General features: G+C 47.4%; 2 protein-coding genes across 6 annotated transcripts in view; one reads left to right on the top strand and one right to left on the bottom strand.

The window, feature by feature from the left end:
* Positions 1–16: 16 nt before the first annotated feature.
* On the top strand, positions 17–27,432 carry Ccpg1 (cell cycle progression 1). Of its 5 annotated transcripts, none has more exons than XM_013154607.3 (11): positions 17–185; positions 9,678–9,746; positions 10,792–10,894; positions 12,085–12,140; positions 13,256–13,457; positions 15,959–16,048; positions 17,331–17,570; positions 20,806–20,921; positions 22,179–23,548; positions 25,369–25,451; positions 25,960–27,432. In XM_013154607.3, coding segments are annotated over exons 2-11 (2,322 nt in total). In that variant the 5' UTR covers positions 17–185; positions 9,678–9,686; the 3' UTR covers positions 25,962–27,432. The 5 variants fall into 5 exon arrangements, with proteins under 5 accessions (XP_013010061.1, XP_063105208.1, XP_063105194.1 ...); XM_063249138.1 differs by having other exon boundaries at positions 25,369–25,462; positions 25,962–27,432; XM_063249124.1 differs by lacking the exon at positions 15,959–16,048 and having other exon boundaries at positions 25,369–25,462.
* Positions 26,068–27,582, bottom strand: part of Pigb (phosphatidylinositol glycan anchor biosynthesis class B) — a 14,096-nt gene continuing 12,581 nt past the window's right edge. The window contains exons 11-12 of the mRNA XM_063244779.1: positions 26,928–27,108; positions 26,068–26,308 (exon numbers count right to left, since the gene is read on the bottom strand). Of these exons, the coding sequence (XP_063100849.1) occupies positions 26,177–26,308; positions 26,928–27,108 (313 nt within the window). The 3' untranslated portion in view covers positions 26,068–26,176. The remainder of the gene's footprint in view (positions 26,309–26,927; positions 27,109–27,582) is intronic.

Below are 27,582 nucleotides of genomic sequence, written 5' to 3'. Positions count from 1 at the left end.
TTCTAGTTCACCGGGCACTAGGCGCCTGGCCCAGGGCGCAAGCGGGACTACGCCTCCCGGCATGCGCCGCGCTCAGGCCCCGCCTCTGGCTGCCGCGATCTGGTTGTTTTTATGAGGTGTCACCGGCACCGAGGGTCACAGTCGCCACCGCGACAGCACGCCGTGGGTCGGGGTGCTCGCTTCAGGTAGGTGCGGAGCGCTGCGGGTCGGGCGGCGAGGGCTACGTTCCGGCGTCCCGGCGCGAGGCCTGACGTCCTGGCCAGTCTGCGTGCGGCGGGACTGCGGCGGGTGCAGAGCGCCTCCTCGCCGGCAACACGAATCCCTTGTCCCCCGGCCGCCCGGCTGCGACCCAGCTGTTGGGACTGGTGCTCTGGTTCCTCTCTGCGTCCGCCGGCGGGAGCGGATCCCTTCCCTTGCGCTTCCCGCCCGAGCGCCGCTTTTGCGGAGGCCCGAACTCGCTCCCAGCTGTCCCGCGCGGCGGTGTCTCTCTTGGGGATTCCAACCGTGCTTCCGCGACCGCTTCCACCACCCCTTTTCTGTTTTTCATTCTCTAGTTTAGGACTTTTCACTCAAGTATATCAACAGCCCTTTTGAGTGTTTTGAGACAGGATCTTGTTACATTGCCGGCGCTGCGCTCTAGCTTTGTAGTCTTGCTGCCTCCGCCTCCGAGGAGCGGGGATTACAGTCGGTCGATCTTTTGGTGTGTGTGCGGGGCCGATCCTTTGAGCCAGGATCTCGCCTTGTAATTCTTGCTGGCCTAAAATTCACCAGATAATCTAGGCTGGCCTGGAACTCAGCCTGCGGAGTGCAGGGATTACAGGCGTGAGCCGCCACGCCCAGTTTAGGCGCGCGATTTTAAGGAGCTCGACCATTGAAGGTGCTTTGTTGTATGGTGAAATTTGCCCCCCTCTAACCTTTTTCTTTTAATAGACAGGGTCGCACGATGTAGCCCAGGCTGGCTATGACCTTGGCCTCCCCACGAACTGGGATTACATTGCCCTGCCTGCCCTGTTTGCTTGTGCTTTGAGAAACAGGATGTGGCTTTCTTAAAGCTAGAATAGGCAACTACTTTGGTACTGCAGTTTTAGGAGTAATTTGCCTTTGCCAATAAGGCCACTGCCACTGGGTGGTGTATAACGTGTCACTATTTCAGATGGGGCTACATCCCCACTTTTTTTTTTATTACTAAAATCTAATTTTGATCTAGGTCCTGGTGCTCCAGCCTCTCAGGCTGCCGGGGTTACAGGTGTGTGGGTTTAAATTCTGCTAGGATGCACATTTCTCAGGGGATTTTTTTCACATCTAGATAGTGTCGTGGTTTTCTTTCTTGACTTCAGGTTACACAGGAGAAAGGATTTGGAAAGTGAAGATGTTGCATTAATACATTTGTACTGATTGAGATTCTATTCAGGCTGTCAAAATTATTCCAAGATAGTGCTTAAGGGTTATGAGAAATACTTTAAAATTGAAACAGGTGAGAAAATAGAGTAGTTAAAAACAGGTTTTAGGAGCTGGGTGTGGTGATGCATGCCTGTAATCTCAGCACTTGAGAGGCTGAGGCAGGAGATCTCCAGAGGTTCAAGGCCAGCCTGCACTCAAAGCAATGCCTTGCTTCAAAAAAACCTAAACACATAATAAAAACACTAGGGTTTTTGTCATTGTTGTTCTGGTTTATTTTTGTTTAATACAGAGAAAGCCGCACAGTGTTCCACATCCTGAGTCCATTTTATTTATTTAGAGGCAGTTTCATAAAGTTGCCCCGGCTGGCCTGTAAGGTGTGATCCTTCTGCCTCAGCTTCCTTGGGTGCTGAGAAACTGGTTTTGTTAGCTAAACCATAGAACAAGAAGTGAAGCTTGTTTTCCTCCCTGTCCTGGGGATTGGACCCAAGGACCCTGTTGATGGTGGGCATAGGATGTACCACTGAGCTATACCACCCCAGAACTGACTATATTTATATTGGTAAAAGATTCAAAGGAAACTACAAATGATTTTTGTTGTTGTTTTTGAGGGTTTTTGGTGGATACTGGGAATTGAACTCAGGAGCTTATACCTGCCAGGCAGGCACTGTGCCGCTGAGCTGTGTTCCAGGCCCACTACAATGATTTTTCAATTTGTACTTCTGCATTTTTCAAGTTTTCTGTAGAAAAAAGCTTTACTTCATAGGAGGTTGTAGTGCTTCATTTGTGTGTACTTTTTTTTCTTTTTGGTTTGACACTAGGATTAGAATCTAGGAGCTCACAAATGCTGGCAACTGCTCTCCACTAAGTTGTACTCTCAAGTCTTTTTTTTTTTTTCTGGTCCTTTTGAGAACAGGGTCTTATTATGCATTTCAGGCTGGCCTTGAGCTCATTTTGTAGCCCAGGCTGGTCTCAAACCTGTAGCGATACTCCTGCCTCTGCTTCCCAAGTGCTAGGATTTTAAGCATGCATATCACTCCCAGCCCCCCCAAAAGTTTTTTTGTTTTTTTTGGTACTGACGATTGAACCCATGACCTTGCACTAGCCAGGCAGGTGCTAGTGCCACGGAGCTATATCTCTGGTCACTCATTCATCATGGGGGGCTGGAACAGGTACATGACACCTGGATACCTTTTACATCTTTCTCCCTTACCACATTTTACTTTCTGAGATTGCTTTTGCAGATTGCCTTCTTCAAATTTTCTTTGCAATATTTTCTACTTGTTACTCCTGTGTTTTGTGTACTTTGTTTTACTGTTAGGCTTTATGCTCATTCATAGGGCATAAAAAATCTATCCGATTGACTAATTTATTCCATAGTACTGTTACCTAAGTATCATGTTTTTATCCAAGTTAAGACTTTAAAAATCAGGTGTGAGAACTGGACAATTATAAATGAAGCAGTAGAGGATGTGGGCACACCCTCGAGGATCCTTCAGCCCTGGTACTTTTCAGCAGAAGCTGCAGGCTCATCTCACTGTGCAAGGTGCTGGGGCCAGGCTGTTTTGTGTTTGTGTGGTTAAAGTGAGGAAGTTGTCTGTTGTAAGAGATAGCCATTACAGATTGGAGAGTTTACTTCCTGGTTCTGCAGCCTTTACTAGGTTAAAACAGAGTATCAGTTGGTTTTGGTGATCAATGCCTGTAAGACCTCAGCCAACACTGGAGGCTGAGGCAGGAGGATCTGCTGACAAATTGTAGGATTCAGATGTTAATTTCTTAGCTTTTATAGCTTATAGCTTCAGGTTGCTCTTAGTCAAGATGTGTCAAGTGTAGCCTGCATTCTAGGAGTTTCAAGGGCACAAGGGTATCAGACTGAAATTCCGTGAGGGCTGTGGAAAGGGATAAAGATAACAGAGATAAGGTGCCACAGCACTCCGGAGGCTGAGGCAGAATTGTCTCAGCCAGAAGTACAAAGCAACATTCTGTCTCAAAACAACGAAACTTACTCAAAAGGTCTTTTCCACTGTCTTACAGCACCTAAACATGACCAAGTCATCTCTGAAATCTGAGATGAGATTTGTCCCTGTACCATGTGAAAGAGTGCATCTAATGAAGAGATCTTAAAGAATTCATAGGATTTTTTTGATGAGGCACTTAGAAATAAGTAACATAAGGTATTTTTATCATGTGAGTTCAAGAGTTGATTTTTCTGAAACACTCCAGAATAATTAGGGTTCGTATCGCCAGGATGACACATGAAAAGACATTGAGTTGGGATTCAGGTTGTTTACTTTCTGAGTGTCTTGTTGCTTCCATTTGTAAATTGTAAATGGCCAGTTTTACTCCATGGGATATTTTTGAAGAGAAATTAGAAATGTGACACTTAGGTGATGGAGTCCTCTGCCAGCATCAGGTGAGGTTTACATACCTGATGCTGTCTGTGCTGCCCGAGAGGAAGGTCAGGTGGGCTCGGTGGCACTGGTCCAAGGTTATGGGAATCTGGCTCGGTGTGAATTGTGGTGGCAGTGGGCAGAGAAGACGGATACACACTGAATATGGGGTTGGTGAGGACCACCAGGAGATGTCTGTGCTGGTGCCCAGTTCAGTACCACGAGGTAGCTAGCTGTGGGTTCCTTATTCAGTTGTCTGTGATTAGGTGTACAAAACTGTAACAGGTCGGAACAGCATAGAAAGTTGCTTTCCACTTCCCTTCCCAAATGAAGGTAGCTTTGAGGAAATAAGACTAGGTTATCCTTTGTAGAAAGGATGTTTAAAATTTAAATTAAGATTATGTAATGAAGAAATATTTTTAAACAGTAAAAGCAACTTCTGAAAAATATTTTGAGAGTGGAAGAAAATATAGATCCAGAACCTAGCGATTTAATTTACTTTTTTTATTTTTTTTATTGGTACCAGGGAACGACTCACGACTTGCCTGCTCCCAACGCAGGCACTTATGCCACTGAGCTGAATCCCCAGGTCCTACTTTTCTTTTTTCAAAGGAGAACAAAATTAGTTGCTAAGTGTGTAGCTGTGTTCACCTTGTATATCTGTTAGACCTTTTGGGCTTTTCCAAAATGAAGATCTAACAGACCTAGAAAATCAGGATTTTTCTCCTAATTAGACTCTGATGAAAGGAAAATAACCATGCCAGCAGGTATCCTAATTTTCCCTTGGTGTTTTGAATTCACACTGTTTACTTGCCTTACGCAAACTTTATCAAAGATGTGGCTTTAGATGAGGCAGGAGAGGCGCTCATCTTCAGCTGTGGCAGTCAATACATTGGATGCAGTTTGGAAGCTGTAGGCGTGGTTCTCCTTGTGGAGAGAGGTGCTGGAGTGCAGTCTTGCTCTTTCTGAGAATGCCCTCTCCTCAGCTGTTTCCAGCTCCTCCTCTCCCACAGTGGAACCTGGTCTTTGTCTCACTGTGGAAGGGGGGTACCTGTTTGCCTGGGGTTATCTTGGTGCTCACCTTTGGGTTGATCAGCAAGCCGGACATCGGAGGAGGGGCTTTGCTCACCCAGTCCAGAGAGCCAATTGATTTTTCCAGCCCTGGGGGTGAAACCAAGGGCCTCCTGCTGTGGCTCTGGCCCCCCTTCCACCCTTTTTGTTTTGCTTTGTTTTAGAGAGGGACTCACTATGTAGCCCAGGCTGACCTTGAGTTTGAGGCAGTCCTCCTGCCTCAGCCTCCCAGGTGCTAAGATTATAGGCATGTTCAATACCTGGCAGTATATCTTGATTTTTTTCCCTATACCCCAACCCTCCTTCAACTCGTTTTCCTCCTTATTTACAGAAGCTTTGTTTCCATTTTTTTCTTCTCATTTTTTTCTTTACTCTTCCTTCCTCCCCCCTCCACTTCCCCTTCCCATTTTTTTCGTCTGTACTGTTACAAAATATTTACTGGTTTGTAAATGCTGAAAATTTACACACATTGCATTGAAAAATCTTTTTTTCCCCTCTGTATTGGGACGGGAACCTGGGGCAACCTACCACTTTTTTATTCTGAGACATGGTCAAGTTGGCCTCCAGTTTATAAAATGTGTGTTTTGTTCCAGATTAGTATAAATATGGTGGTTAGGACTTTAGGCTGAGGTGCTCTAACACAGTGGTAGAGTGCTGGCCTGGCATGCACAAGGTCTTGGGGTTTGATCCGAAATACTGCAAATACCTCAGAAACTTAAATAAGATTTTATTATCCTTTCCTATGGATGCTGAGAATTGAACCCAGAACCTAGCAGGTGTTGTGCAGATGCTGTGTAAATGTGCCACAACAGCGGCATATTTTATGTAGCAATCCTTGGCCTTCTAGCTGGGATTAAGGGGTTAGCCAACAGTCCTTGCATGAATGTGAATGTGTGAGTGATTTATCTTCTTGCCAGAGAGGTCGAGACAGTTTATAGAGATAAAGTAAAATACATCATAGTAACACTGGAGGAGAGGTGAGGCCACTCACTCAAGTTCAGAGCCAGCCTGAACTGTGCAGCAGAACCTGTCTCAAACACCAAACAGGAGTAAGAGTGCCAGGTGGGGGCGCAAGTGTGCAGTTATAGCTGTTCGGGGGGGGGGGGGGGGGGACTACCGCAGGAACATCACAAATTCGAGACCAGCATAGGCAGTTTAGGCAGGCACTGTCTGAAGGGAAACGGGTAGAGATATAGTTCAGTGGCAGAGCGCTTTCTTAGCTCCTGGGATATCCTGTATTCAAATTTCCGGTGCTTCCAAAAACAAAAAAATACTTGGTTAGACGACAGGTGTGAGGGTTACAAACTGGAAACAAAATGAAAATACTACTCTACACAATATCTATTCCGAGTTTCCTGCTGATTGGAGGTATTGAGTGGTTTTTCCCAGGACCCAGTTATTCTGATACTATAACTAAAACCACACACCTTCTACTGAGGGTCCTTCGAGGAGGAGCCTCTGACAGTGTCATGAGTGCTGGCTTTGGTGGGGCGTTTCTTCCTGCTCATGTCTTCCCTCTTTTGTGACAGCAGTCTTCCCACAGCCAGCTCAGTTTTGGGCTGGTGTTAAGGTTAAGGAGTGAACCCAAAGTCTCTGGGCAGACCTGAACCCCACCCACCTCCAGTGTCTCCTTTGGGAACCAGGGCTGCAAGGACCCAGGATGCCTGCCCCCCACCCCCGGCCCCCAGGTTCTTTGCTGTATGGTGGTGATGCAGTGAGTGAAGGCTTGGATGGCAGTGAGTGACTTCAGCTTTGTGCTTTGACCAACGCATTGTAGTTGATTTTAGTGGCTTTAATTACTTCCTAAAGTAAGAAGGATTAAGAAGCACTTATCATGATACTAATTTTATTTTTATTTTCATTTTTTGGTGGGGATTTGAGACAGTCTCACTGTATAGATTAGGCTAGCCTTGAACTCATTATGTAGTCCAGGCTAGCCTTGTTCTGCCTCAGCCTTCTGAGTGCTGGCATCGCAGGCATGTGCCACCATGCCCAGTGATGTTGCACTTAAACAAGAGGTGGGTCTCGATACAAGATGGTGCTGAAGTTTCTAACTGTTTTGTGATTATTTCATGTGTAGCTGTGCCCTGTCCCCTTGGCAGGTGCTTACTGTTCTCTGTAGGTGTAAAACTAACAGATGGAGGGACTAGCAGTGGTGGCACATGTTTATAATCCCAGCACACAAAGATTCATGATGTGCATTGCAGACTGTTTCTGACTGGTAGAGGGCATTTATGTTAATGTTATTTAAACACATTAAAATACAAACCTGAAGGGGTGTCTCCAGGTGTAGGTGGCAGTTCCCAGGCTGTATTGGTAAGGTGCTTAGAGCGCACTGAGGGTAGATGAGTCCTGTCCTGGCTGTGAGGTGCACATGGCAGCATGAGGGCAGGGTGTGTTCCCAAGTTCAGCTGGGCAGTGCACGGGGTAGAGCTGGTTGCTGGCGCAGCCCGCCTCAGCCTACAGCCTGTTGCTTTACTTCAGAGTTGTGCCTTGTGGAAGACAGTGCTCCATTCTTCACCACTAAGCCTAATTCCAAAAGACAGGAAACAGCAGCCCTGGCTTCTCTGCAGTAAGATGAGTCTCCTCCAGAGTGACCAGGGCCTCTGCCGGCAAGAAGTTCCTTCAGGAGGTAAACCTAGTAATGTTGCTGTGTCCTTCTGCAAAGTATAGACAACTGTGCCACCCACTTCTTTCCCCAGTACTGGGGATCGAGCCTTAGCGATGAGCGGCATTTCTTTTTTTATCTGTACCAGGGATTGAATTCACAACCACCTGTTTGCAAGGCAGGTGCTTATGCCGCTAAGCTAAATCCCCAGCCCTCAAAGATGTTCTTTTTTTTTTTTTTTTTTTTTTTTTTTTCTTTTTTAAAATTTTTATTATTTGAGACAAGGTCTTGATAAGTTGCTAAATTTCTCAGGCTGGGATGGAATTTGAGGTCTTCTTGCCTCAGCCTTCCAGGGAGTGCTGAGATGTGTTTTTGTTTTTTGTTTAAGGCATCAAAGCTCAGTATGGTCTAACACAGAGCTGTACTCTTAGCCCTTTATTTTGGGACAGTTTTGCTAATTGCCCAGGTTGACCTTGAATTTGGAATCCTCCTGCTTCAGCTTCCCAAACAGCCGGGATTACAGACATGTGACACTGCTAGGCTGCTGTGTGCTTTTTAAAGTCTTCTGATAGTGCTCAGTCATTCTGTCTGCCTGCCAGCTTCCTGTGCAGCAGCAGGGGGCTTCCCAGGGCATTGCTATAGCAGCAGACTCCCACTGCCTCCCACCTGGCTTGTTCCACCTCTGACCCTGTTGCACCCAGTAAGGAGCTGCCTAGGCTGCATGGTCCTGCGCCTGCCCCTGACAGGAGCCCCTGCACACATGCTGCCACCTGCGCTGCTGGTTGGCACTCTCCTCTTCCTCCCTGCTCTGCTGTTTACCTGCTCTTGTTTACCCAACAGCAGGAGTCTCTAGGGTGGAGGCCCAGTGCAGGGCAGCTTTATTAAGGCTCCTATAGGAGCTCTCAGGAGACAGGTGGGGCCTCACCTGGCTTGCAGTCTGCGCATAGGTCCGCTGGGGGATTTTTTCCCTTCCTTGCTAGCCTGGCTCCTGGGCTTCTGAGGAGGATCAGTGGCATCATGGTTGCTCTGTTGGCTGGCAAAGCTCCTGTCTCTGTACATGGCCAAAGCATCAGTCCTGCCATGGGCTAGGACCTCAGGCTGGTGTGAGCTGGGCACAAATTTCAGACGGGATTCCTTGTGGCTGCCTTTCTGTGGGGATGTGTGGTTGCAACATCTGACTGTTCTTTCTACTACACTGAGCTTTGTGGACGGGATGAGAGTCCGTGGAACACATGATGTGAACCCCAGTATCACAGAAACAACAAGGGAGATTGGATTGGTTACTAGCTCTAAAAACGAGCATATCAGATAAACTATTCAGGAGTGGAGAGATAAAGATGCCTTGTGATATAGAATGCTATACTAGAATATTTTCCAGTAAGTTCATATGTTTGGTTTCTAATTTAAACTAGTCAGGGCCAAGCCAATTTATATGCCTATAACTTTAAAAGGTAACTTGTAGAAAACTAGTACAAAATAAATTTTTTCAGTCCTAAGTAGATGTTATTCAAAAGACCACACTATGAATACTACATAGCGCATTAACCAGTTTTCTTGTTTGCAACTGTATTTCATCATTGTTTATTAAATTATGAATTCCAGATGCTCACTGAGAAAGTTTAGAAAAACTTTTGATACATGTTGCTGTTTGCACAGGACAAGGGTTTATAAGTACAGAAATCATATGTAAATATGGGAGACACAAAGACTGCACAATTAAATTTGCAACCGGCAAGGAGAATGATTAAAAAGGCTTTATAAAGGAGGTTCACAACTAGACAGGTTTCATTTTTATTTAGTTTTTGGTTTTTTGAGACAGTCTCATGTATCCCAGCCTGGCTTCAAACCAAGGCTGTCCTGTCTTGCTGGGATTACAGGTGTATATCACCACACCCAGCTAAAAAGCGTATTTTAAAAACTGCTTTAATAGTTGCCAAATTTTAAAAATTGAGGTATTACATAAAAACAATAATTTAGGCTTCTCATGGAAGAGGTCTCAGTTGCCTAGGCTTGGCACCTTGTGTTTGAGCCTCCCTGTCCCTAGGAGCGAGCTCCTGTTGGTCACACGGTGCGTGTTCCCTTGTGGCTGGGATGGGAATCTTGGGTGGAGGGTGGCGCCGCCTCAGGTCCACCTAGAAGGTAATAAGCTGCCTGCCATAGGTCACTTGTAGACATCCCACAAGTCCATTTGTGTGCTCTTGTGTTTGCAGATTGGTGCAATGTCTGAGAATTCCAGTGACAGTGACTCTTCCAGTGGCTGGACCATCATCAGTCATGAGGTGTGCCTTCTCATCTTCCTGTGCTCAGTGAGGGGTGGTCTGACACCTTCAAGCCGAAGGTTCCCTTCTTTGTGTGTTCTCCAACCCGCATTAAGCAGTGCTGGCAGCTCTTCATGGGCCAGAACCTTCCACACGTGTGCTCACGTAGCTTTCCTGAGCACCAGGACACCAGCCAGTACATGTGGAACTTCTTACCGATCAGGCCCTGTGCCTTAGCTGTATTCTCATATCATCAGCTACTCAATGAGGAATAGGCTTCTCATTCTCTTTTGTTTTTTGGAGTGTATCAGGACCTTATGCTTACACCACTGAGTTGGTTTTTTGACCACCGAGTTGGTCTCATAGGCTGGCTTGAACTCTCTTATGTAACCCAGGCTGCCTTCAAACTCATGGCCATGCTCCTGCCTCAGCCTCCTGAGTGCTGGGGTTAAACTGTGTGCCACACCTGACCCATTCTCATTTTATAGGTGAAAAAAATAAAGAAAGGTTAAGTAATTTACTTGACATCATGTAACTAGAAAATATCTCCATCTTTTGAAAAGATGGAGAATGTGTGTTCCTTATGTTGCGTTATGTTACGAGGACTTGACGAGGAAAGAACAATCTGTGTTTTAGCTTACATTGCCATAACAGGTAATTTGCATGTGGCTATTTCTCTGAACAGATAGTAAATTTGAATTTTAAGCTTAAATCTTAAGATTCTATAGCACTTTCAAGTTCCTTGTCTAAGAGTATTCCTTGAGCTCTTGTATTTACAGACATAGGAAAGCTTAGAAAGTTTCTTTGGGAGTCACATGTATTGCTCAGGTGTTTTGAGATAGGATCTCACTGTGTAGTCCAGGCTGGCCTAGAACTCTTGATTTTCAGCCTCCCGACTGCTGGGATTGCAAGTGTGCTCCACCGCACCTGCCCCACAGTTGTGAAATCAGCATTCACAGCGTTACTCCCATCCCACCACATTCCTGCACAGCCTCTGGGGCCAAATTGGAAAGGAGAGGATCCACGTTGGCATCTTGAGGGGTGAATGTTGTTTGTCCTTCCCCAGGGCTCCGATGCAGAGATGGTGACCCCTGTCACAGGCGCAGAAGGCTGTGAGCTGAGCCCAGAGCTTGCGTCTCTGGGACAGGAGGAGCTGCCGCAGCAGGAAGGTGAGTGATTCCTTGCCTTCTGCCAGGGTGGTCAGCCAGTCAGCCTTAGTTTTCTTTACATATTTGCTTCCTAGCTTTGACAGAGTCTGCATTAAACTGGGTGCAGGATGTCTTCTTCTCTTCAGGACAGTAGGCGGCCATGTCCAGGGGGAGCAGAGGGTGTGGCTCATTCTTCAGCCCGAGGCATTTCAGTGGTTTCCTATCTTTGTGCAGCTCTCTTTACCTCTGTGGGGCCCATCCTTGGAACCTGAGTGCTGTGAAGCCCTCCTGCCAGGGAACCTGCTCTCCTGCTGGGGCTCTCAGCCAGTGACATCTTTGGGCTGTGGGGTGGAAGCCTAGCCAGCGCTTGCCCCAGCTTGCCTCTGCTCCCTTGCAGCTACTGAGGCCACCTCAGGGAGATCTGGGTGTCCTGAGAGGGAGGAAGGAGATTGGCGATGGGCAGAGGAAACCTCAGATTACCTGCAGATGGCTGAGGTCAGACTGGGTCTCTTGGGCCCCTCTTCCTCCAGGCCAACTCCACCCTGGAGACTGTCTACCTGGAAATGACTGTTGGCATACAGTGAATTTTTTTTTCTTGTGGAATTCAAGTTTATTATTTTTAATATTTTTGGCTTCTGATAAAATTTTGTACTTCATTAAAATTATATTATGAACTACTTTATTTGCATTTTTTTTCTTTGAGGTGATTCTTATGAAACTGCCTTTTGAGCTGGTATTACTTTGGGTTTTCTTGATTCTTTTTTATAGTTGGTTTCTTACTGTGAAGCATTTATGATTTAAAGCTGTAGTTTTGAGCATATGTTAGCCACCATGGACAGCCCTCACAGCAATCCTGTCTTTGGGGATTTTGAATGTGCCATTAAGAAGCTAGAAATATGTCATTGGGCTGTGAGAACAGTGCTTCTGTATTAACATCATTAGAAACATCTTGGGGTGCTTTGGTATCTCAAGGTGGAGATTTTATTTGGTCAGATGAACTTTGAGTTCTTGGCAGATCCCAAATAGTTTAGTTGGGTACAGTGTCTAAAGTTGTTTCTTTAAATGAAAGAATTTCAATTTGCAAGCAGTGGAACGACTGTTAAAATTGTATTTGCCATTTCATGAAAGCCACTTCAGCCTGGGGAGCAGGCTCCAAAAGATTACAGTGTTTGAAATGAAAAATAATTGGATTGATCTTTGCTTTGTATCAGAAAGCAGCCAGGATAGCATGACATTGACAGGAGAAGCTGAAGATACAGCCTTTGAGGTAAGCTTGCGTTTTACTCTGTATGTGTGGCTGTGTTTTGTTTTCTGGATGAATAGTATTTTAGAGAGTAGTAGTTGAAGCCCCCATTTCTAGCTGTGACTTGCATTCATATTTCAGTTATCGTTCATTTTAATTGAAAACCTTAAGGTGAAAATCAGCTTCTGTGAGGCACCAAACACAGGTGTTGTACATGGGAAAGTGGCAGAGCTGGAGGCTGTGTGGAACCTGCCCTTGAGACCTGGCTACCTCCCTGTGCTGCCCCTCCCTCAAGCCCAGCTAAAGTGGACACTGTTGCCGTTTGCAGCAGGGGAGTGTGGTGCTTTGTTCATGATCAGTTACCATTAAACCTAAGAGCTTGAGTGACAGATCCACTTCGATCATCAGGGAGTAAATAGCCTAGAGAAACTGAGCACAGAGGCTTTGGAGCCCTCTGCAGTTCATTGACAAGCTGCAGCCATGAGCATGAGTGGTGCCTTGAGGAAGAGGCCACTGTGCTGTCACAATGGTCACCAGGTTCCACTGTGCATGGTGCAGATGCTGAAGCTTCTTACACGCTCTCACCATTCCCTGCACATAGAATTGTGCTGAGATATAGCTATGGAACTACAGAGAGAACAAGAGCTCTCTTTCCTGTGGTCATAGGGCAGCAAAGGTGGTCTCCAGTTTCCGCATCGAGAGGAGCAAGGTGGTGATCCGTGCTATTTTGGTTCTTTTTCAAGCCGAGGTCTCACTGTGTAGTCCAGGCAATCTTCCTACCTCAGCCTCCAAGTGCGGGGATTATAGGCACATGCCACCACACCACACTCCAGCTCAGGTGGTTCTGACAACATTGTCAAAGGATTCTATAAGGTTTCCAAGCCAAAAAAAGCAAAAACAAGCCTGCTATTGGCTGGCTCTTTATAGTTGTGTAGAAATCATGTCTTCAGGCCTCAGGAGTCTCAGTGGTAGGTGGGCCTGGTGTGCACAGTCCCTGAGTTTTATCCCTAGTGTTGAAAAAGTAAAACATCACATTTTTATTTTAACCTCAAATTACCATTATAGTTGGTACATGGTACATTTTGAACTATGTAGGAAATAAAGGCTCTTTACCCTTGAATTTAATGTGCATTCTTTAGACAGAGGAGGAAAAGTCACCTGGAGACCATGTCTATTTTGGAACTGCCAGCGATGATTCAGACATTGTCACCCTGGAGCTACCCAAGTTGGAAGAACTTGGAAGTCAAGACATCATGATCGCTGAGGAGGCGTGTACTGTGGAAAGCTTCAGCCTGGGCTCCTCTTCCAGCAGCCAGTACACCTTCTGTCAGCCAGAAGTGGGTAAGAGCCAGAAGGGCCACTGAGCCCCACGGAGCTTCCAGGCTGCCTCTACCAGCTTGTCCTCCTAGTGCACCTGGGGGAGACTTGGGAGGTGTTTTATGACTCTGCCACCGAGGCCAGCATTTCCTCTGTGGTGCAGGCACAGCAATCAATACCTTTCTGCCCAGGCCTTCACGGCAGACCCAGCACAGTGCCCCTTGCAGCCTGGCCAGCAGCCCGCAGGGAGCGAGGGTCCCAGAGCTGGTCCTCTGTCTCAGATGCCGTTGGTTGTTTGAAACTTTTTGGAGTGGTGGGTTGGAAAATTGTAACTAAAAGCAAGAGAAAATTAATATTTGTCCTTTATATTAGTACATGTTTTGTGTTGTAGAAACAGTGAAATTCTTTTTTGAAGTTTTTAGACTTGTTCAGTTTTAATTACTTGACAAGTTTGCCTGCCACGTACAAAACCGGGCTCAAGGAGCAGTTAATAAGCAGCTTCCCCAAAATGCTCTTCCTCTTTGGTTATTTTATATTGGTTATTAAATATACCCAGTTTGAATCAGTTACCAGTGGAGTTGATACCCCTGGTTCATACAGAATCATCTGAAGGTTGAAGTGTGAGTGGCTGAGCTGGTTCCTTCCGCAGTTGCTGTTTGCTTTTGGCTGAGATGAGGTCTCACTGTGTCCCAGTGCTGGGAACATGGGTGCATCCTGTGCCTGGCACCACACACCGTTTCATGGTTTTTGGTTTTTTCATTTGTGGTACTAGAATTGGGTCCAGGGCCTTCACACTGAGTTCCCTCCCCAGTCCTGGTTTGTATTTTTTATTTTGAGACCGAGTCTCTCACCAAGTTACCCAGGCTTGGCTAGAACTTGGTGATCCTCCTGTCTCAGCCTCCCAGAGAGAGGTTCTTTACCTGCCTTCTTTCCACAGATCTTAAAGCTCAGATTTAGTAATGTGTTTAATATCTTTTAAGGCATGAAGTTCCTCAAAATCACCAGACAGAATATTACAACCAGGTGTGAAGCCACACTTAAAGCCTGAGTGTGTTGGCAGAAGCAGCTGGGCACCTGCTGCTATCAGCACGGCCTCCTGTGACAGGACTAAGGGGCGTGTGTGGCCCTGCACAGTCGCCCCAGGTGCTGCCCATCTCCGGTCCTTCACAGCAGCAGTGGGAACGGATGGTGGAAGGCTGTCCTTCCAGCTGAGGGTAACCAGTCAGCAGAGGTTCTTGAGGGCCTATCTAATGCTGAAGTGTTTTTGGCCAGAGAATCTATAAAAGTTAAAAATATCTCACTCAACAGTGGAAGTGCTCCTGATGTTCCTAGTGGTCAGAGAACACCAGCCTTCCTCAGAATGGCATGCCCTGTGCCTCATGTGTACCCTTCTGTGGTGCGCAGCACCACACCCAGGCTCTGCGGGTTGTTGTGTGCTGGGGCACTAGGGTGTCTCAAGAAAGAGAAGTGTTGAAGACAGATCAGTTTCCCCCTCCCTGAGTGTTTTGGTCTGTTGGACAAGAACCAAATCAAATTTCCCCATAAAGTCACCATTGACCCAAACCATTGAATTTGATGTGGTTCTCGTTCTACTTGGTTTGTGACCCACGTTTGTGAACTGTGTTTACTCACAAGGGCTTAGGCAAGGCAGTCACATTTTACTACTGCATTTTCTTGAGCTCCAAGTTTTGTGTAGTGCTGTGGTAGTTTTCCCTTCCCTCTGGTCTGAGGCACAGGCCAGCCTGACAGTTCCACTGAAGCGGGGGGCACAGTGGAAGGGCCCAGGGTGACCAATGAGGCTTTATATTTTTTAAGGGACCTGCATACCTGTGTGGTCAGGTTTTTTTCTTGTGTCTTTTTCTTGTTTTATTATTTATTTTTGAGTCAAGAGTCAATTGCTCAGGCTGGCCTGGAACTTGGCAGCTCTCTGCCTCAGCCTCCCACAGTGCTGGCATTGGAGGTGTGTACTACCTCCTGGCTTCCCTCCTTTCTGAATACAGAGTTTTGAGAATTTTACAGTTACAGTTGGATTTCATTATTAAGCGCATTTTTTCACCCATGTGACCCCTTTAGAGATGCTGTGGCAGTAGTCAGATACTCAACAGCGCAGAGAGGGGGAACTGTGTGTGCGAGGACATCCCAGGGCACTGTGCCGGCTGTGATGTCAGCAGGGTCGTGGGGGGTGTGCGGGGGGAGACACAGGGACCGCTGCAGTGTCACTGGACCTCAGTTCCGTGGAGTCTACTTCTGATCCAGCTGTTGCTGTGCAGCTTGTGGCTTTATGTGATCAGGTGCCAGTTTTTGCCCTGGCTCACTGGTTTCCTGTTCCTGTTGCTGAGTCAGTTGGTTTTATGTTTTCTTCCTCACCCATGCAGGATTCTAGCCTTGTGTTTTTCTCTTTGGCTTTTCTCCTCATGTCAGATCTTAGCGATGCAACAGTGTTAAGCTTTCGCATGAGTATTTTCAGTTGCTTCCCTTCTCGCTCCTCATAAAGCTTCACACATCTCTCTCCTGTTTGTGCACAGAAGAAGCAGGGTGGTGGGAGAAGCTGTGGAAGATTGCTGCGTGTGTGAGGGCGTGGGATGCCCACCAGAGACGCTCCGCAGCCCTGCAAGGTGCCACGGCCCCGCCCACAGCTCCTCCCAGTGCCTGGAGCTGAGCTGTGTGGGAGTGCTGGGGGAGGTGGGGTACAACATGAATGGGACCTGCATGTTCGCTTGCCCGCCTTTGGCACCAGGGGACGACTGCTGCAGAGGTTCCAGGGCGTGGTGTTTCAGCAGCTGGAGGTTTGGGTGCAGGAAGGCGCCAGGAGTGCCCGCCAAAGACAGGCGTGCACTGATGAGGGGCCGGCTGGCTCTGAGAACACCTCGTGAGGGGCCTCAACATCCATGCACAGGGTTGTGACGTGTGGTTGGTTACCTCAGTGTAAGCCTGTGTGGACAAGTCTTGACTGCATCACTCATCCACAGGATTTCATGCTTGTGGCTGCACTGCTGTTTATGGGTTGCTTTCTTCCTCTTCATCTGAGAAGTAGCAACCTCATGCTGAGGTGATGGCTGGTATGAGTGAGGGTCATAACCAAGAGCTCTCAAACTGTCACTGGCTGCAGGAAAAGCCACTGGGGGGAAGGGGAGCGCTCCAGACGTGCTATGCTGAACTGCGGTGTGCTGTGCTTTGGGTTCTGCCCTGGCCCTGGCACGCTGGAGCCTGGTGTGGAACTGGGGCTCACACTGCACCGTACCTGTGTCTCACTCTTTGGGCCTGGGGATGTGTTACCAAGCAAGCAGTGAAGAAATCATGTAGATGGGGACATCTTAAACTGATGTTTCCAAGTGTTCCCTTGGGTTACGTTTTTGGTGCAATTTTCTTTCCCCAATTTCCATTTTTTTTGCTACTGTTTTCTAAGAGGGGCTGCAGCAGTGTGTGTAGTGGGCATGTTGCCAGAGTGTGTGCGTGCATGTGCATGCCAGGGCCGCTTCCTGGTGCAGAACGTGTGTAGCAGGTGATGGGCAGGCAGCTTGGGTCGGCCTTGCCCTGGTGCTTCTCCGTGGCTGAGGACTAGGGTGGCAAGAACAGGAGGGCCCATCAAGGCTTTAGGACGCCTGGGTGGTTCATGCTTTCCTGCTTCTCCTCACTCACCAGTACAGGGTGGAGCTAGACAGCTTTTTTCCTGCCGTGACCCTGCGGCAGTGAGACAAATGGCTCTGTTCCCACCCTGGCCATGCTGCGGGCCACAGCTCTGGACTTTGCTTCCCCACGCCTGTGCGCTGCAGACTGTGTTCTGCATTCTGGTTTTGGCTGCCTTGCATAGAAAGCATGGCAGAATGTGCTGAGTTTTGTATCAATTGGGATAAAATTTGAATACCTAAATGTGAGCATTTTTCTTTTTAAAAACAGGATTTTCATCTCAGCACAGTGACAGTGGGTCCAGCAGTGAGGAGGCTGCTGATCAGCCCAGTCCCACCCTTCGCCGGCGACGGGCCAGGAAGAAGGCAATGCTGGAGACCGAGTGGGAAGAGCAGGACCCTGAGCCGCTTGTGGTGTCTAAGCGCCAGTACAGCTGCAGCGGCAGCCTCAGCAAGTGTGTGGCACTGGCCCTGGTGGTCGCCGTCAGCATGGGCTTTGGCCACTTCTACGGTGAGTATGGGCTGTGTGTAGGTGGCACATGGGGGTGTGGTTGGGCTGTGTGCCTGGTTCCAGCTCACAAGGGCAGAATCTGGTTGTGTCTCCTCCCATTGGAAGGTGGCAGTGCTGCTGCTGTCTCATAAAACCTACACAAGGCAGGACGGTCAGAGTGAGGCTCAGTGGTGCACACCTGTGGTCCCACAGAGGCAGAGGATCCTTTGAATCCTATTCCAAAAAAGGAAAAGTTACATACTTTTATAAAGTACAGCTTCTGTATATTTTTTATATTTTTTTGAAGTAAAAAGATTGAAAGATTGGCTGGGGATTTAGCTCAGTGGCATAAGCGCCTGCCTGGCAAGTGCAAGGTCATGAGTTCAATCCCTGGCGCCAAAAAAAAACAACCCTGGAAGATTAGAAATGTGAAATGTGGGCCCAGCATGGTGGTATACATCTGTAATTCCAGCACTCAGGAGGCTGAGGCAGAGGAGGCTCTGAGTTCAAGTCCAGCCTGGGCTACATAGTGACACCCTGTCTTCAAAAATAAAAATGCAAAGTGATTATCATGAGGCAAGTCAGAATTTAGTGTTACTTAGATCCTAGTCAGAATACTTATTTTTAAAATGTTCCAATAATTAATACTAAAAGTAACTGTACTTTGAATTTTAATGCACATGTCATTTTTTGACCTTCAGTGTCACTTCCATGATTACAGTGAATTGTCTTTTTTCTCTCTGTCTCTCTCTTCCTTTTGGAGAGTCTCACTATGCAGTTCAGGCCAGCCATGGGCTGACTGTGGCGCAGGCTGGCCTCCCGTTCATAGCGATCCTCCTGCCTCAGCCTCTGACCATGCCCAGCTGTTCTTCCTTCTGTAGCTCTGCTTGCTTGTCATTTGAAGCCTGTTGATGTGTGCTGATTATCTTGCTCAGAGACTGCCTCTTGGAGGAAGACTGGAAGTCCCGTGTAGTGTCGTCTTTGTCTTTGGTCTTTGAGATACAGCCTGTCCAGAGACCGCATGCGCATGTGGGGATGGAGCTTTTTTCTTGCTCACTGTGCTTTGGAGGGGACTAGGTGTCACATTTGAGTTTGCTTTATATAAGGTACTTGGATTTTTTTTTTTTTTTTTGTCTGTGTAAGTAATCATACTTTTTCACTTAATTAGTTTTGCAGTACTGGGATTGGACCTAGGAGCTTTACAGTATGCTATGTCATCCTAGCCCTTTTTATTTTGACATGAGGTCTGCTAAGTTGCCCAGGCTGGGCTCCAACTTGAAATCCTCCTGCCTCGGCCTCCCAGATAGAGTGCTGAGATTACCGTGAGCTACCACACCTGGTTGGTAATCCACACTTTAACTTTCCAGTTTTGCCAGTTTCGCTGTAAGTGTTTTTATACAGAGATCGAAGTGTTCACTGCTCGTTCCTTTTGATTTATGGGAAGAATATGTTACTTAATATAGCTTAAAGTACATTAAAGCAGTAGTGAACATACTGGAAAGTTAGAGTGACTTTAAAATGAAAATGGTCAGTGGTGGTTCAATGTTGAGTCGGTAACTGCCTCTTACAAGTGAACATAGCTGGGCCCGTAGGTGGCTGATCGTCTCACTGGCGAGGAGTGGCTGGGCCCTCCAGGTTGCTGTGCTGGGTGTGAACACACGCTCGCTTTTGCACTCGCTTCAGTGTTTGCCAGTGCGGTTTCTACCCCCCAGTGAACATGAGGGTAACAAAGGAGGTAGGCTTTGCCTCTTTTCTCACTGAAGAAAACTTGGGGGGTAATTTTAATGTTAACATAGATAGAGCACACTGCAATCCCACCATTGCATGACCTTTAAATGTTGTGTAGGGAATTCAGTTTGGAGAAGAATTCTTTCAAAAGTGAGAGGTTATTTCAGGATTCGTTCAGGATTTTGTTACCAGCACAATTCGCTTTAGTAATTACAATTAAGTTTTCTGAATCTTTTCGATATCAGCCTTTCACAACATGAGAAACCAATGACCTAGTAAATGAAGTAGCTGGACACAGTAGTGAGTCCTGTAAGGGGAGTGGAAGCTCTGGCCTCAGTGGCCTTTCCAGGCCACCTTGGCAGTGAGGGGGCTGTGCACACATAGCACTGACTGAGGGGATGTAAGTGCTGCCGGGGAGCGCCTGGCACCCGCCCTGCGGGTCTCATTTTCCAGGGGACGTATGTGTCTAGTCAGCATTGGGAAGTTAAGAGGTTTTTTGTTTCTCTAGGAATCCGAGGTAAGTTTAGGGATAATTTTTGAAATTTCTTGAAATGTTTGCCACAAGATAATTAAAAGATAATGTAAAAGATGAGTCCTGATGTGGAATTTCATACTTAGTAACTGATGTTTGGAATGTCTAACCAGGTGAGTTAGAAAAGGTTAGATGATTTGAAAACATTAGAAGTTAATTTTTGTAGCAATAAGGGCAGAAGGGCACAGCCACCCTAGCATCCTTTCCTTTTAAAACTTGGCATGGTGGTGTGGCTACTCAGATGTGACATGCAGGTTGCAGATGTGTTCTGCCGTTTTGACCTAGTGGGTTTTTCCTTCTGCAGAAAGCATGTAGTGGCATGTCTTGGCATAACCCTTGTTTTAAGGTGAAAAATCAGGAAAACTTTATCACAGCTGGGTGGGGGCCCTGGGGCTTCAGTACCCTTACACATTTGTGGGATTCATAAATATTGGCCTGTGAGCTGGGTGTGGTGGCGAACACGTATAATCCTTTCACTTGGGAGACTGAGACAGGAGGATCACTGAGTTGGAGGCCAGCCTGGGCTGCATGAGACTCTGCCTTAAAAAAAAAAAAAAAGCCAAAAAATGAGCTGAAACAAGATTTCCCTTTTGTTAGTGTTCCATGGCTGGCCAGCTTGTCTTGATCAAAAGGTTAGTGAACTCCCTAAGTGTTTGGGGTGGATGCTAACAAACATTACATAAATTAACCTACTGCACCTAACTATATTAGGATTAACATACACTGTCATCTGATGAATGAGCTTTATTTACTCTTTGTGTAATCAGAATTCTGAAACAGTGAAATGGTGCTATTTTGAAGAAGAGATCCAGATTAAGAAATAGATATGTGGATGAAATGTTACATATTTAAAAATACTGGTAATCGGGCAGGGGATTTAGTGTCATAAGCACCTGCCTGTAAGCGTGAGGTCAGGAGTTTGATCCCGGTACCCACCCCCAAAAGAAATGATGATAATCATAATATAGTATACATATAATGGAACTTTTTGTTCAGGCACAATTCAGAGGCAGCAACAGCTTGTCCAAAACACACCTGAGAATGCAGCAAGTGACGTGATGAGCTATCTGGTCCAGCACCCACGGGAGCAGGAACCCCTTCTCGACACGAAGGTGCGTATCCCTAACCCCCCCCCAAAGAGTGTGATTCAGTAATAGCGTGGTGCGTGTTTCTGGATATTTAACTGTCCAGCAGGTCGCACAGTGGGGCATTATGTGCACCGCACCTTGCTGACTTAGTGCTTTCTGTGCACAGAGCACAGCACTGTGCCATAAAGCAGTCAGCTAAAACAGCTGTTGGGAGACGGGTGGGCTGCTGAACAAGGAATGCGGGTCTTTGGGCTTATAGCTGTATCCTGGGCAGTGTAATGGAGTGAGAGTTGACAGTTTAAAGTTGACACTTGGAATCTGTTTCCACATCCACGCTGACACTTTTATTGTTAGTGGAGCTAAGCAGAACATCTTCAGGAGCTGGGGCCTAGCAGCTCCTCCAGGATCTTACTGGGTGGCAGGTGGCCAGGTGGCCAGGTGGCCCAGCCTGACCTTTGTAAGTTCTGACTGAAGGCAGCATGTTTTCCTGCACAGAGTGCAGTTTCTGTGGCAGCCTACATGGGTGGCCAACCCCGCCCCCAGCCTCTTAGGCTGCCCACCTGGTTTTCCTCTGAGAAAGGTGGAAGGACTGGGTCAGCTCCAGGGACCACCACATCTCCCACACAGGCTCAGGTTGTGTCACTCAAGGAGGCCTGCTGAAGATAGGTGTCAGTAATCACTTTCCTGTGTATATCCGAAGGTGTCATTTCCTTTGTCCCCTTAGCTGTGGTTCCACAGGAGGGCGCTGGCTTTTAGGAGGGCAGTTTTGGGAGTCAGTGGTTTCAAGCTGCTGTGTTTGGCCTAGAAGTGCTTCTCCTGTAGCTGCTGGGACTTGGGGACTGCTCCTCTCGGGGGCTTTGTAGGCCATGTGCTCACTGAGGCAGCTGAGCTTCCTTCCCCTTTGCTGCAGGGTCTCCTGCTGCAGGGCTGCCACCGCCCAGCCATGTGCGTGACACCCTCCCTCTGTGACCGTCTCTCATGGTGCCTCCTGTTTGGTCTGGCAAGCACTGAAGCACCGAGCTGCACCTGTCTTCTCCTGTGGCAGCCCTACTCGGGAGGAACTCAGGATAGGCTGGCTGACCTGGGCTTTATGACTTCCCAGGCTTACCTGGATGGAACTGTCTGCCCTACATTTTCTTGCGTACAGAACTTAGGTTTTCTAGTTTTTACACTACTGAACCTAAGGGACAATGCCTATAGAAATAAAGCCAGTGACATTTGTGAGGTATTAAAAGTTTTTAACTCAGCTTTTGAACTATTGACATTTATTTTTCAAAATAGCACTTGAAAGAAAGTCTCAGAAGGTGTCGGCTCCTGGCTGCAGCAGGCAAGATGTCCCTTGAAATTCAGAAGAGACTCACTACCCAGAATCACCATCTGAGAGTATCTCTAGAGCAGAGAGAGAGTGCCCTGGGTTCTCTCCAGGAGGAGTTAGAGAAGCTGAGAGAGCAGATTAGAACGATGGAGGAGAAAAGTACCAGTGCTGAATTGACCCGGGACAATGAGAAGCTCAAGCTGCAGTTGGAGGATGCAAAGGAGAAAACACAAAGGTTCCTTAATCAAAGGGAGATTCTTCTGGCAGAAACACACATGCTACAGAGTGAATTGGAGACAGAACCGAAAGTAGGAGCCTCACTCCAGATGGAGATTGCGCAGCTCCAGCCTGGCCAGTGGCAAGCCAAGCCTGGTTCCCCCCAGGACAAGGAGTTGGCCGTGTTGAGGGAAAGGGTGGTGGAGCTGGAGCAGAAGCTGAACTTCGAGCAGCAACGCTCTGACCTGTGGGAGAGGCTATATATCAAAGCCAGAGATCAGACTGGGGAGCAGAAGGGGAGCAGAGGACACCACAGGGTGAAGAGCAAGTCAAAAGAGACGTTTTTGGGAACGGTTAAGGAAACTTTTGATGCCATGAAGAATTCTACCAAGGAGTTTGTGAGGCATCATAAAGAAAAAATTAAGCAGGCTAAAGAAGCTGTGAAAGAAAATCTTAAAAAGTTCTCTGAGTCAGTTAAATCCACTTTCCGACATTTTAAAGATACCACCAAGACTATCTTTGATGAAAAGGGCAATAGGAAATTTGGAGCTACAAAAAAACCAGCAACAACAAAAAAAACCCCAGTTTTTAGTGATTGTTCCCATTCACAGTACAAGGGACCTTCCCCTAACCAGAAGCACCGTGGCCACAGCATGCAGAGGGACCCAAGCAGAAGACAGCCAGCTCGATGGCAGGAGGCCAGAAATACTGCGCAAGTCTCCAGGGACGGTGTTGCCCACGACTGGCAGGGAGACTGTCGGGATTACCGAGGGGCTGGCGAGCATGTGTTTGGAAGGGCTCAACAGGAACCCTTCAGCCCATGCAATATGGTGGTGAATTCTGCCCTGGTAGGTGAGTTTAGGCAAGTGATTCGAAGATACTTACTAAAAGAGCTGGGTGCTTTCCACCATTGGGAAGAACTTAATGAATTCATCAATCAGTTTATTATAAATGGTCTCTACACAAATAATCAGAAGATCTTTGCAGACTTTGTTAATGAAGTTAAAGAGTATCTTAAAAGCATGAAGGAGTATCAAGTAGATACTGGCGTATTTGAGAAGTTGAATGGATACATATGTAGACACTTTGCCACTGGTTCACCCGCTCCGCATGGACCCAGGTCGGTTTACATAGAGATAGAACCATGTCTTTATAATAGCTTCTAATCGTTGTCTGGTGCATAGTGCTTTTACCACTGACAAGTGTCTTGGAAGATTACTGTTGTAATGCAGAGATACACTTTATTACCCTGAAAGCTTAGACTAAACTGATAGCTTTAAAATTATAGGTATTTCAAATAGAAAATTTCATACATCATCACTGTTGACTTCAGAATGATCATTTTATCTTTAAAAATCAGTTAAGGGTGTGTAAATCCTATTTCTGCTAATTTTGTTTCCTTTCACTGTAATTTATATGGAAAGATGATTTCCTTGTGTGACGTCGTCTTCCTCCAGTCCCTCTGTGTTCCTAGGTGAGGGCAGTGCAGCTCATGCTCTGAAAGCAGAAGCACGTAGTTAGTGCTCTCGCTGCCGTGCAGCGACTCCCTGTGCCGACGTGGTTGCTCGGTGCTTCCCACCACTCTGTACGGTGCACGGATAGTGGCACAGTGAGTAGGCAGCTGAGCAGGCGGAAGTGCGCACAGGCGCCTGTCACGATCACTTCTACCCTGTAACATGAAACTCCGCATGCCCATGTTAGTGTCACTTCTTGCCTTTGAGACACAGCTGTACATTTACAAATAAATGCAGTGTGTGTGTAAAGTGACAAGACTGGTTCTGGTGTCATTAGTCACTGAGCAGCTCTGTGGTGCCATCGAGGGCAGAGTGTTGGGGTGGCAGCAGGGTCTCTGGAAAGGTGTGAGGGAGTGGCCTTTGGACTCAGCATGAGTTTCAGAGAGCTTTTGAAAGATAAGAATGAATTCACTCAAAAGGCTGGCAGTGCCCACTGATTCTAGAAGATGCAGGCGGTTTGTTTCACAGGGAGAGGACATGACAGCCCTGGGCGGTAGAACGCTAATGGCTCTCAGAGCTGGCCGCAGCCAGAGGGCCCAGTGGAAAGTGAAGCCAGGGGCTCGTAGAATCAGGTGCGAGCCGATGGTGTCTGAACCAGGACAGCAGAGTGGAAAGGAGATAGATGTGAATGTATCGGTGCTCAGGTTGTGTGAGAAGTGGTTTCCCTGTGGCTCCCTACTGCACAGTGGCCCTGCGCAGGGAGTTCTGGAAGCGGGGAGACTGGGTGTCTGAGAACCAAGACTGCACACTGTGCTGTGCTTATGTGGCACCAAAGGCCTGGCATGGAAAAGGGCTTCTTGGCTTGGGAACCCATTGGCCATGTGGCCAGGCTGGGGCAGGCAGTGTGGACCTGTGGCAGATCATGAGGCTACCTTTGTAAGAGCCATGGATTTTGGCTGCGGGGTGGGGAGTGCAGTGCAACCAAAACAACAAAACCCACCTCATTGTCATGTTTCTATTCCTTGAGCATTCTACCTCTCTATAGCCAGCAGTGATATTTGGCCTTTTTGTTTTTGTTGAATAGGGTCCCATTATACAGTAGTCTGGTCTTGGACTCAGGCAGTCCTCCTGCTTCAGCCTCCCAAGTGCTGGGATTACAGGCCTGCACCACTGTGCCTGGCTCTTCTGCATTTTTGAGACAAGGTCTTGCTATGTACTTACACCTGGTGTTGGATTATGTAGCCCAGGCTGGCACTGAAACGCTACAGTACTGCATCAGCCCCGCATTATAAGGATGTGCTGCCATGCCCAGCTAGTTTTTCTACAGGGTAAAAACTCATCGTGGTGCCGGTAATTAGGATTATACTTTACATTAACATCCGTTGATAGTATTGAGGTAACAGATTAATGAAGATAGAATTAAAATTGTTTTAAACTTAAGTTGACCTCTAATAACACAGATGAAAAATGTGTTTGCTACTTTCAGTCGACCTGATAAAAAGCAGCCTATGGTAAATACTGGAAACGCCAGGCATCGAAATGGGCAGAAGCACCTTCAGCCACAGCCTTGTAAGGGGAAGGTAAACGGCGTAGTAAATACGGTCCTCTAACGGGAGACACAGCTGACCTGGAGATGGGACTGGGGCAGCTGCCTTTGCACCCTAAATAATGACCACAGTTGTGTTAAGGTAGAAAACTAAGCTGCATAGATGCTTCCTACACTGCTGCTGCAGCTAAGACAGAATCATCAAGAGTTTGACGGCTTCCTAGAGTACTCACAGCATCAATCAAATGCTTCTAACCTATGCTCAGTAGACCTGTAGTTCTGCTTTGTGCAAAAATACGTAAGTTCTGGCACTGGAAAGTACAGCAGTTTGATTCCAGAAACCCAGCGTGCAGCGGCTTCGGCACGAATGAGTCTCTGGTGCAAGCCTGTGTGACAGCAGGTGACTAACCTTGCCCTTCCTGTCAGGCTGCAGGGAGGTGGAGCCTGAGGAAGTACGCTGTGGCGGGTTTCATGGCTAATGTCTCATCTTTCTTTAATGTTTGGTTTTTTTTTTTTTTTTGTGATTTTGAGAGCCCGTTGACCTGTGAAGTTTGCTGCCTTCAGAGCTTGCTGACTTGTTTGCTTGTGAAATCCTTTGCACATCTGATTCTAGAAGAAACAATAAAACCACCACACCACGAGAAGACCAGAGGTCTTTATTGAATCCAGATGCCTTAGCATGTGTCTCTGAGCCCATGAGTGGGCGGCGCCCTCACCCCCCTGGTACCCTGCGGACCCCTGGTGCCACTCAGTTCCGGGCCATCCTGGTCTTCCGTTCATAGACATAAATGTGGCTTCCAGTGCGACCCTCTGGAAAGTGCGTGTGGAAGAAAACTGCAGTTCTCTCGTAATTCCTTGAGACTAGGAAAGCACGGATTTCCTACAAGTAAATCCACATGTAAGTGCATAAAGGCTGCACTTTGAGGCAGGTCTGGAGATTCACAACCGTCTGTTCTAATCTCTCCTTGCTGCCCCCGCCCTAAGGATGGGGCCTGGAGTCCTCCATTCCCCACGAGCCACATCCAGCCTATTGATGAAATCACCTAGAGCCTCTGTGCCGACCGAGCTCAGCCCCAGCCCCTCTTCCTTGTATTCATTTGTTACAGTACAGAGATTGACTGGGCCTCCACTTTTCACTTTGAGACAATGTTACCAGGACACAAAGTTGCACAGCCTGGGTTCACACCCATAACACTCCTGTCTCAGCTTCCTGAGATGTTACTACAGGCATGTGCCACCATGTGGTTTATTTCTTGTCTTGCCACGTAGGCTGGGCTGGCCTTGAACTCAGTGGTCCTCCAGAGTGCTGAGAGTATAGGTGTGTATCCCATGCCTCACTATTTCTTTGTTTATGGTAACTAAGGCACCTTGACAGCTGCAAACCCGATGCAAAACTGGGAGGATGTGAGGGGGCTGGAAACAAGTGGTATCAGCTGTTTGCCTGTTGCTAAGCCTGAGTGGAGCCAAAATACCCAGTGCTCTTTCTCCAGTCTACTCACCTCCTCCAAAGCACTGAAGATGACCAAGCGAGCAGGCAGGGAAGCAGCATCCTGAAACTCTCTCTGCAGCCAGCGCGTGGGACCACGGTAGAAAGTGTCCGCTTCATCCAAATCTCCACTCTGCCCGGTCAGGTCCGGAGGGCACTGCAGGAAGCGCAGCGGGAGCGGGCAGTGGACGTGGCTGTGGGTGGCAGAGTTGCTACCGTTAGCATGGTGAGCACTCGTAGCATGCATCACCTGCTCGAAGATGCCTCCCAAGGGAACTCTGCCCTCGGCCCCCATCAGTCACCAGAGTGACATGCTTGCTTGTGGCTACAGGGCGAGCATAAGAGGCAGCTCCATCTTGGCCCAGTAGGGCATTTGAGCCAGCATTGGGCCGGTCAGCCTCCAAAAAGCTACGCCTCACCAGGTAAAAAGACTTTAAAGGGTCAACCAGAAAAGGTGTTTAATTTTGTTTATCTGTGAGATGTATAACATGACCTAATAATTTCATGACTTCTCATGATCTTGGTGGAGGCCTTGTGTTTCAGAGGCAAAGTGAAAATCCTGAGAAGCAGCAGTTTGGGAGGCACAGCTCAAGGCCAGCCTGACTTGCATGGCAGGACCAGTCTCACAAAACCAGCAGATAGATAGTAAGTGGGAGCTTGGTGAACTA

The sequence above is a fragment of the Cavia porcellus genome, unplaced genomic scaffold (assembly GCF_034190915.1).
Source record: "Cavia porcellus strain 051 isolate PalLab524CR breed Dunkin Hartley unplaced genomic scaffold, mCavPor4.1 scaffold_1, whole genome shotgun sequence".
NCBI classification, from domain to species: Eukaryota; Metazoa; Chordata; class Mammalia; order Rodentia; family Caviidae; genus Cavia; species Cavia porcellus.
This window is presented reverse-complemented; position numbering and strand designations above follow the sequence as displayed.